Raw genomic sequence first — 9,512 nt, 5'->3', positions numbered from 1 at the left:
ATCATTTTGATCGTGCAATTTGATTTAGTCGGCTGCAAAACCGCGCGTGCATGTTGACATAATTTAATATTGGTTTCTGCAGTTTCACTCAGTGGGGGATCCATCATTTTGGCTGACTGATGCGATATTTTCAACTATACTGCAGCACCTCTAGGGGGTCCCTACTTCAGTATTTTCAACCCTGCCAAGGTCGAATATACCCTATTCCGGTATATTCAACCTTCGTTCATTTTTTTATCGTGTCAGGCTGTTTGAACTCGGTCGACTATACGTACTGTACAGTGTACATCGGTATCGTTATATACCGAGGAGTTTGGGAGGAAAGCTAGTCTTCATTTTTTGCCAATTTCGTTTTAAATATTTTGTGCTTGTAAACTTCGACTGATGCATTCGCATAGAAGATAAACACTTAGATATAGTATCGTTAAACTTGGTCTTGGAAGGTTGCCATAATTAAGTCAGTAAACAGTTTCTGTGATTAAATATATAATCTGGGTAACTTTATCAGCGGCGCTGAAGCGAGGTCAAAAAGATCAAATCAGTTGTTTCTTCAACAGCTCTAGAACACTCGAGGTATACGTCCTGAAAATACTCATATTTCATAGCAAAAATGTATACTGGCTCGAGTGCGACATATACCACGATTTTCATTTTTCCAAGTGGATAAAAGAATTGCTGCAGTTTTTTATTGGCCTGTCCATCAACACTTTCCCGCGCAATGTCTGTGCCGTCTAATTATACTGTCGTGATATAGCAGTGCCGTCATCACCACATTTCAAATGACGATTTCTCTAATCACATTTCCATGAATCATTTTATTTTGTGAAACGTGCGCACAATATGTAAATTATGTGTGGATACGCGAGTTATGCATGTGATGCGAATACTCGATCAATATTCAGCAGCCAGGCTGAAAACGATCAGGTTGTCGTAATATCGACATGAACAGGATTAAACAATGCTGCTGTTCACAGTTGTCATCAACAACAAAGAGTATTGTTAAACCCGATTCAGATTAGCATGGTGGAAAAGACAGAGTGCGGATTTACTCGACTCATTTCCCACCGTGCATTCAGATTAAATAATATTGTTCAGTGTTGATGACAAGTGTGAACAATATGGGCAACGACATTGTGGTTAAACAGCAGTCTCAGTGCACGGTAAAAACGCTCACTTGCACCCAGTCGATGAAAACATGACTGAACACGTGACAACAAGCTAGTTGAAACATATAGATTTAATAGATCTACAGAATATTATTTGAAGTTACTGTTCTATTGCAGGAGTTTATAAAAATACTCAGTGGTTCCCGTAACTAATGTTGTGCTGCATTCCGCGAACATGGTTGTTGTTATCCATGTTAGGCCTCAACAGGTTGCTGTATCATTGTTTAATCTTTTTTTCTTCTTCACTGAACCTTGAGCAACCTGTATGAACAAATTGAATTATGCCCATGGTCACGTATGCGATTTGCAGCCAAATTAAAGCAAGTTGATAGCAAGAAAACATTCTGTCATAAAAACGCACATGCAGAGAGAAGTATATCTCATGGGAAGAACTGTGTCGCCCGTCAGCATGAATATATCATAAATAGAAGACTGGGCTACCGCAGACTAACTATAGTCCATTCTACCGAACATCGGCAGTTTGATGTTTCCACAAATTTTCATAATAAGACAAGACATCGAGTTCATTGTAAAATATATATATATATATATATAACACATTACTTTTAGTTACATTTGTGAATGAAGGAAAATTGAAAGTGTGGCTATATGACTATATATAGGCACTATTGCAAAATTAGTAATTTTTTTTAGTTATAAGATTCTGATAAAAAACAGCATGTCTGTCGTCGTATTACACCTATAACACACCTTCTACGAACCCTTTTACGTATATATTCGCTTGTGTGAACTACGCAAATCTTCAGGAAACTTTGCTTTCAATATTTTATCATGTTTCTTGCATGTTTTGAGCGTGAGTTATGAATTGAAGTTTTCCTATAGTCCATATAGTTTAGACATTTACGAAATCAAGGAACCATCGCCATTGGCGTAAAAATCAAGGAATTTCATGCCTGCACCTCAAATTTTGAATCGTTGAGGCGGACACAAACTCAAGCGGCGAGAACCGCACTTGGGGGTAACCTTGCAGCTTTGACAATCACCCACTCCCATACATATTTTATCTGCCTTTTTTCATATCCAAAAGTGCATCTGGAAGCTTTTGCCAGAAAGTTACATGGCTTAACAATTTTGTAAATGCCAGAAAATCTAGGTAGTACGTAAGACATGGGAGGCAACTGTTCATACTTTGTCTGTTGTTTGAAATTTTGATTATAAATATCCCGTCAGCGAGAGCTGTTAAAATAAGCCAGAGACTCATAATGGAAATATTATGAGTAAAAGTTTTCAAACAATTTTTTGGCTAATTTTTAAAGTAATTCGCTACGTAATTCCTTCCTTCACAGCTTAACTCTTGATTTCGCTTCTATATGCCATACCATGCCGAGGTACGAGGTTAGTATCACAGGAAGCCTGGTATACACGATTTGTATTTTGGCATACCGTATTTACTCGTTTGAGCGCCGCGGCGCTCTTTAAATTTTTAGAACTTCAGATGCAGCGCTTAATCGAGGGCGGCGCTCAATCGGGGGCGGCGCTCTTTAAGAAATATTATTTGTGAATTGTAACAAGAAGTTTAAATAAAAAGAGTTGAAAGTTAGATATAGTCAATTGTCCCCATTTTGACAGCGAGCATTTGGACATTTTACAGAAAATAAACCGCCTCACACAAATCACTGGAATCTCTGCCTTCACGGCTGACCTGCGCCGTACGAAAATTCTAAAGACTGATTCAACAATAGCGTCTTCAACAATTCTGATGTGCCGAATTTGAAAATAATTAGTGCGGCGCTCAATCGGGGGCGGCGCTCAATCGAGTAAATACAGTATGTAATCAAGCAAGCACGCTTGTGTAACACTGATCTCTTGTTGATCATAAGGGAAGCTATATAAGAGTCATCCAAGCATGAGACTGAGAAACCACATTTATTTTTCAATGCTGTTTATTTGTTGTAAATTCCTTTTAATTTGCTGTTTATCTGTCTAAGTTTATACGTAAGTTCAATTTTACTTTTATTAATCGAGATTGCTAATGCAATCAAGATGATAATAGTCCAGTTAAGATATCATAAATGATCAGTAAATTCGAGCTTTTAAAACACAAATGGTCTGATCTTCATCTCTACTTCTCTCAACGAGTAGTTGTATCCTTTCCATGGGTGCCAGTTCACACCATCAGCGTAAGACGTGTGCGGTCCAAGGTAATAGAAACCATTTAAATTTGCTTTGTGGCAAGCATTATACCACCATCCGCCTTTGTATGTTTGTGCACAATTCTGAGCCGATTTATCGTTGTCTTGATCATGAGTACTGAATTCCATCCCGTCATGTAGAACGAGAGCATCACCGGCGTTGCCTAAAAATTCGTTAAATATGCGTGGTGTTCCTCAAAATTGATTGAACTTTTCAAAATGGTAGATTTCAAATCGATGTTAAACTAATATTTTCATACCTGAGTATGCTCCCAAACTCAATTTGTATTTAGTCATTTTGGAGGCGACAGCGAAGAAGTCATATGCAGCGTGCTTCATGTCCCCTGTTGTATCTCCCATGTCGACTCGTAAAATCATCCTTTCCATGTTCGTCATTCTCTTTATATGTTCAAGACCGAGCCAGAATTCGCTATGATGGTCACCAAAACCAAGCATGTAATCTTTCCAATTGCGTTGGAAGCTAACACTGCCATCGACACGTCTTTGAATGATGGTCCATCCCCCTCCTGATGTTGTCATATCGCATCGTACTTTGATAGGACCTTGACCATCAGGATCAACCTGGTAAATGCCGTCAGTCGTGTAACCCTTTTTGTAAAGTTCAGCACAGTGTCTGGCTACAGTTCGCAAAAAAATAGGTTTTATTTAGTAGGTATGGTCCAGTCATGTTCTATTGTCACTATCTCAATAATTGCCAGAATCGTATCGTTTTTTTTCAGATTTGACCAAATTTAATAACAGCGGGGTAGGTTATTCCGGACTATCCTAGAATTAACCTCTTAAAATTTCAAAATTAACTGTGTTCATTAATAGTAATTGAATATACCGCGATCTCCTGGTGATTTAATTAAAGTTTGCGACGCTCAATCAAATGAATTAATTAGTCAATATGACTTTTGTGCAATAAATTCATTACCGAAACTATTTGAGTGAAAGATTAATTTGGACCCGAAAAACATTACTTTTTTAACGGCGAGAATTTATCCAGAAATTGGTATAACGCTCAGTTTAGTAAAAAACAAATTCCGAATAACTACAGGACATCTTGTGAAACTGAGAGTCAAATATGAATCAAGCAAGACTGAGCAAATACACAGCCACAGGTTGAGGCAGTCTCTCAAGATGTCCTGTTTATTCGGAATTTGTTTTTTACTTTACTTCTTTAAATTGTCGGCTGGTCATGGTTTTTAACGCTGAGTTATACAGAAAGTTTATTCCTTACCCAATGCGTTACACTGTTTATACACAGCCTTCTCCAAATCATCAATCTTTTTTTCAATTCGCGTCATTGAAGACATGACATTCAGACATCTATCCTTTGGCTTTATCAGTGATACGGCCCTGAAAGAACACATTTGGTCATTTCGTGAAGTGAGATTCCAAGGCTATTGGCAGAATTGCGCTTACAATATTAAAATAATATGAATATGCACCCCCTCACTATAGTTATCGCCTTTTTTTCCCTTTTTTTATTTATTCATGTATTCAATTTATTTAAGCCTGGTTTTCGTATGTCGTAATTCATCGGCGATGTTCTACGATCTATTGTCGGTGATCAATGAAGTATATAGTTCTCTTTGATACACAATAAGATTTCAGTGCGCGTCAATGAGCACTGACAATAGCCATCGCCGATGAATTACGACATATGAAAACCAGGCTTTAAAATTCGCCCATATAATGGTATATGACAAAACGCAAGTTCAACGTTTTTCAAAATGTTTCTTAAAATTCGATAACAGCCAATGAAAGATCAATAGACAATGTACAAAAAAAAATCAAAATAAAACATTCGCGGCATAGTGTGATAACAGATTAATATGTGCTGATCAGGGTGATGTTAATGTTAATTTAACATTTTACTGTTGCTTTGAATATCAGTGTAAGTTTTTTGTTTTTATAAATTACAAAATTAAGAGTTTTCCATAATTAATTATTTTACATGCGAGAAAATGTTTGTATAGTTAGTTCTTTTATTTAATATGTCTGGGCAACAACTCTCCAAATGGTCTCGACAGGTCACACTGTGTGTTTACATTAGCTGGGGAATTTCTCCTCTGTTACAATGAATAAGAGGTTTCATGTGTATAATTCTTACCTCGAACTCACGATGACAGCCAATAAGAGCAACGCCAATCGAACAATGTTTGCCATTCTGAAATACAGCTAAAATAAAGACGGATAAAATTAGCACCATGCATGAGTACCTGGCTGAAATTTGTTCCTAAATTTGCAATAAAATCAGAATTAAACTTGTAAATAAAGCTGATGCGTTAAAAACGTTTCCCCGCGGGTATAAATATGCAAATTTCCTTTGTGTTTGACAAAAAATTTCACGTACGGTAAGTAAGTCAAATCAATTGCAATCAAATCTAGAAATTTGGTCAAATGCCACACCTTTCCTTCTCTCACTGCTGATTCAAATACAAACGTGCAAACATTGCAGAAACCTCGTTTCCCAAATATGCCTAGCTTAGCTTAGAAACGTGCAACTCAGTCCTAATTATAAGGAGAAGAACGAGTTAATCACGAAGGCAGGTCATCTGAATCTGAAACGAATGACGGAGACGACACAATAGAAAAGGTATCACCGTTTCAGTACTGTGTTGAGATCTTATTCAGGATCGAATAGACCAGAAGGAGAAAAAATGAAGCTCCAAAGCAAGACCTGAGAAGATCGTGAAGTTTAAATTCGAAAAAATTCAGTCAAAAGCAGTTCGAATTGAACACGAAGATCGACACAAATTTTGATGTTATTTGAGCAGAAAATCATAACCAACCGCAGAGCAATAAAAAAAAGACAAAGCTAATAAGCCCGCTCGAAGGCGTGAAAAGCTGACTAGGAATGCAGCAAGAAACAAATACGGTTGGCAATTGCCACTGATTTAAGAGTACGAATCAAACCACCTTTTTAAGCGAGCAGAACGATCTTCAGACGAGCGAATTTGAGACGAGCAGCGTCTTAAAACACGGCAGCTAAAACCATAAATAGATTGCACATAAACTACGCGGATCAAGCTGAATAGAAGATAGTATAAGATAAATACAGCGCAGAAATAAGAAATGAACAAGCAATTAATCTTACCAAATTTTTTCGTTGACTTACAAGAGATGCAAAATACGTGTTGTCTGTCCTGCAGTATTATCTCCACTGACAAGCTGGACTTCCAGTGTATTTGTGCGACTTGTTTTGCAGTATGCGCGCTTATATTTGGAACGGACCGGAAACAAAAGGACCTACAGAATCAGATGATTTTGCGTCAAACCTGTTTTCACACTATAATGTTACAGAAAACTGATCGTGACTTTCGAACTAACCACTCACTTTTCTGTCAACGCTTATCAACTTCAGTAGATTGCGAATCCTCAAGTTTTTCAGACAGTGAATTTCGAAGGCATTCACTTGGGGATGTGAATTTGAAAGGCACCGCACTTAGTTTGTGGCCTCGCGAGATGCGCAATCCAGGTTTACTTCATGTATTTAATGATAGCAGTTATAGGACTCGCGATAGTTTGTGCGTATCTAGTACAATTCTAGCTCTCCGTGAGCCGGAATCAAGATAAGCTTTTCTAGTTATACTTGACTTACTCTGCTGCACAACCGCGCGTGCATGCCGACATGTTTTAAAATATTTTCGTTTTCCAACCATTCCTGGAAGAATGGTGCGAACAAGGTCGTTCATGTAGACAGAGATGATAAACACTTAGATAAAGTATCGTCTTACATACTAAAAAGGGTTGCCGAAAATTGATAATAAATCAATACAGAACAATAGAAACGCTGTTAAGTGAACATGGTTTAGACGATCGACTATATTACAGTCGTAACGCAGAAATTTAATTTTCCAAATGTTGTTTACAGACTATTATCGATCTAGGTAAATTTTATTAGACTCTGTTCAGTAGCTACGTGATTTTGTTATGAAGTAATAATCTCCTTTTAAAAGTGCTTAAGTTGTAAAAATTTATTAATCTGGTCGGCGTTTTTTCGACATTTGCTAGAACATCCTATAGGCATACTTTGCATCCTACATACATGCATACTTTGGTGAAAATGCTATGAGTTCCCTCTCTGAAAGAATGGTGCATACAAGGTCATTTTTGTACTATAGAGGATAAACACTTAGATAAAATGTCGTCAAACGCGAAAGGTTGACATAAAAAAATCAGTAAATAATAGTGTTAGTGTATGATTAACTGCATGATAATCTGCACGTAACTTTATCAGCAGAAATCAAGCTATGTTAAGAAGATCGAATCGATTGTTTTTCGACAGCGTCAGAACATTTGAGGTATGCTTTGTGAATACCGATTTTCCAAGTCGACAAAAAAATTCTCAGAATTTTTTATGACCCGTATTAATCAATACTTTCCTGCGCAATGTCTGTGCCGTCTAATTATACTGTGAGAGCAGTTGCCGTCATCACCACATTTTAAATGACGATTCACAAGGACTTTTCCATGAATCATTTTATTTTGTGAAACGTGCGCACAGTATATAAATTATATGCGGATACGTAAATTATGCATGTGATGCGAATGCTCAAACGATATTTAGCAGCCAGGCTGAAAACGATCAGGTTGTCGTAATATCGACATGAACAGGGTAAAACACTAGTGTTGTGGCGCCCATATTGTTCACAGTTGTCATCAACAACAACAAACAAAATTGTTATTAAACAGATTCAGATTCAATGATATTGTTCAAGCAGTGATGATGAAAAGTGTGAACAATATTGGCAGCACAGCATTGTGTTAAGCCGCAGTCTCCGAGCACGACTAAAACGCTCAATATGCTCCCGTTTTGATGAAAACATCACGGAGCAATGGGGGGGGGGGGGGGGCAAATGGGAGTTCTTGGCACGAAATCTCGAAGAACACCATTTAATTTTCACGATTTTTTAAACACTATGGCCCAAAGGAGACATTACGAATCTACGAAGATGTGACGACAGAGTAGGAAGGTCCACGAAGATCTACGACTGGTTGACTTTGCAGCAGAAAGATTGGGAAATGAAGCGGAAAGCAAATGTTTTTATATTTTGACCTTTAGTTTAATCCCAGCCCAGTATTGAATCTAAACATTTATAAATTGTGGCAAAATATTGGTGAAATTAAGATGCCTCAGCCAGCTTTTTAGGTCTTCTCGATTCACGGAGCGAATTTTAATCACGATTCACGGAATGGCGTTTTCTTAAATCACGAATCACGATACACAAACAAGGCTAATCACAGGTCACCAAAAATACACTTGCCCCCCCCCCTCAATGTTGTGCTGCACCCCCACGAATATGATTGTTATCGACTTGCAGCAACGTGTTAGGCCTCGACAGGTTTCTGTATCAGTGTATCTTATAAGGAGCACCACAACCGACATGTTATTGTTTAGTCATTTTTTTATCAATCTGGAGCAATTTCTGTGTGTATGTTTTTAGCCGTGCAGTGCGTCAAGTTGGTCAAACTGAATGAATCTGATAAAAGCGCGCAAGGTCTTGAAGCCTGCTTTATCAGTCTTCTTCATTAAACTAAACTTAATTATCTGTAACCCCAGCCGCTGATCGAGGACGATACACAGCTGCTTTCATAAACTTTTTTTATAAACAGAAACAAAGACGAGAGGTTTATTTCGTTGTGCTTAATAATATAGAACAAACAAGCCTAAGGGAATCATCGATGGTCAATGCCAGAATTCGAAGAAATTTACATGAGAATTGTGATAATGATCCTGGTTAATTATCAAAAAAATTTCCGAAGAACCTATACAGGAATTCCTCGCCTCTGTCGTGATAACAATGCACTATGTCAAGGTGAATCAAGGTCCAAGCCCCAAGGTGAATCTTGTCTATCTTTAGTTCCAACCTCCACGACCTACGATGCTTGATGCAGCGACAGCTCAGGGTTTTTTTATGACAGCAGTTATATTAATGATAATAGACTGTTTAATCTTCTATAGCGCATCTTCTATGAATATCCAGAAGCGCTTTGCATTAAAAAGTGTACAAAATTATTTTGTTAAACTATATCACAGTAAATAAAATCTTTATATACAGTTCTCAAACTGTATATATCTTAAAACTATCTGTACTATATTAGTGTCTGTGGTGTTCTTGTTAATTATATCCAATTAATTAACAGCCGTCGAACGCGATGAAAGAAAATCATGAGTGGCATG

General features: G+C 37.5%; 1 protein-coding gene across 1 annotated transcript; it reads right to left on the bottom strand.

Moving 5' to 3' along the window:
* Positions 1–3,038: 3,038 nt before the first annotated feature.
* On the bottom strand, positions 3,039–6,532 carry LOC114524507 (techylectin-5B-like). Its single transcript, XM_028545610.1, has 5 exons — positions 6,426–6,532; positions 5,439–5,506; positions 4,563–4,681; positions 3,580–3,957; positions 3,039–3,483 (listed from the first exon to the last, which is right to left on the bottom strand). Exons 2-5 carry the CDS (start codon positions 5,492–5,494, stop codon positions 3,221–3,223), a joined length of 816 nt encoding a protein of 271 aa, XP_028401411.1. The 5' UTR covers positions 5,495–5,506; positions 6,426–6,532; the 3' UTR covers positions 3,039–3,220.
* Positions 6,533–9,512: the final 2,980 nt, after the last annotated feature.

Source organism: Dendronephthya gigantea, unplaced genomic scaffold (genome assembly GCF_004324835.1).
Source record: "Dendronephthya gigantea isolate DGI-Jeju-01 unplaced genomic scaffold, DenGig_1.0 000001F, whole genome shotgun sequence".
NCBI classification, from domain to species: Eukaryota; Metazoa; Cnidaria; class Anthozoa; order Malacalcyonacea; family Nephtheidae; genus Dendronephthya; species Dendronephthya gigantea.
Note: the sequence above shows the minus strand (reverse complement) of the source record. Positions and strands in the feature narration are given on the sequence as shown.

Bases quoted from the DNA above. Each gene is read 5' to 3' on its own strand.
- LOC114524507 (XM_028545610.1), bottom strand. From the start codon at position 5,494: ATGGCAAACATTGTTCGATTGGCGTTGCTCTTATTGGCTGTCATCGTG. The intron at 4,682-5,438 runs GTAAGAATTATA...GTGTTCTTTCAG, and splicing joins GCTGTCATCGTGAGTTCGAG to GGCCGTATCACTGATAAAGC. The intron at 3,484-3,579 runs GTATGAAAATAT...ACGAATTTTTAG, and splicing joins GAGTTTGGGAGCATACTCAG to GCAACGCCGGTGATGCTCTC.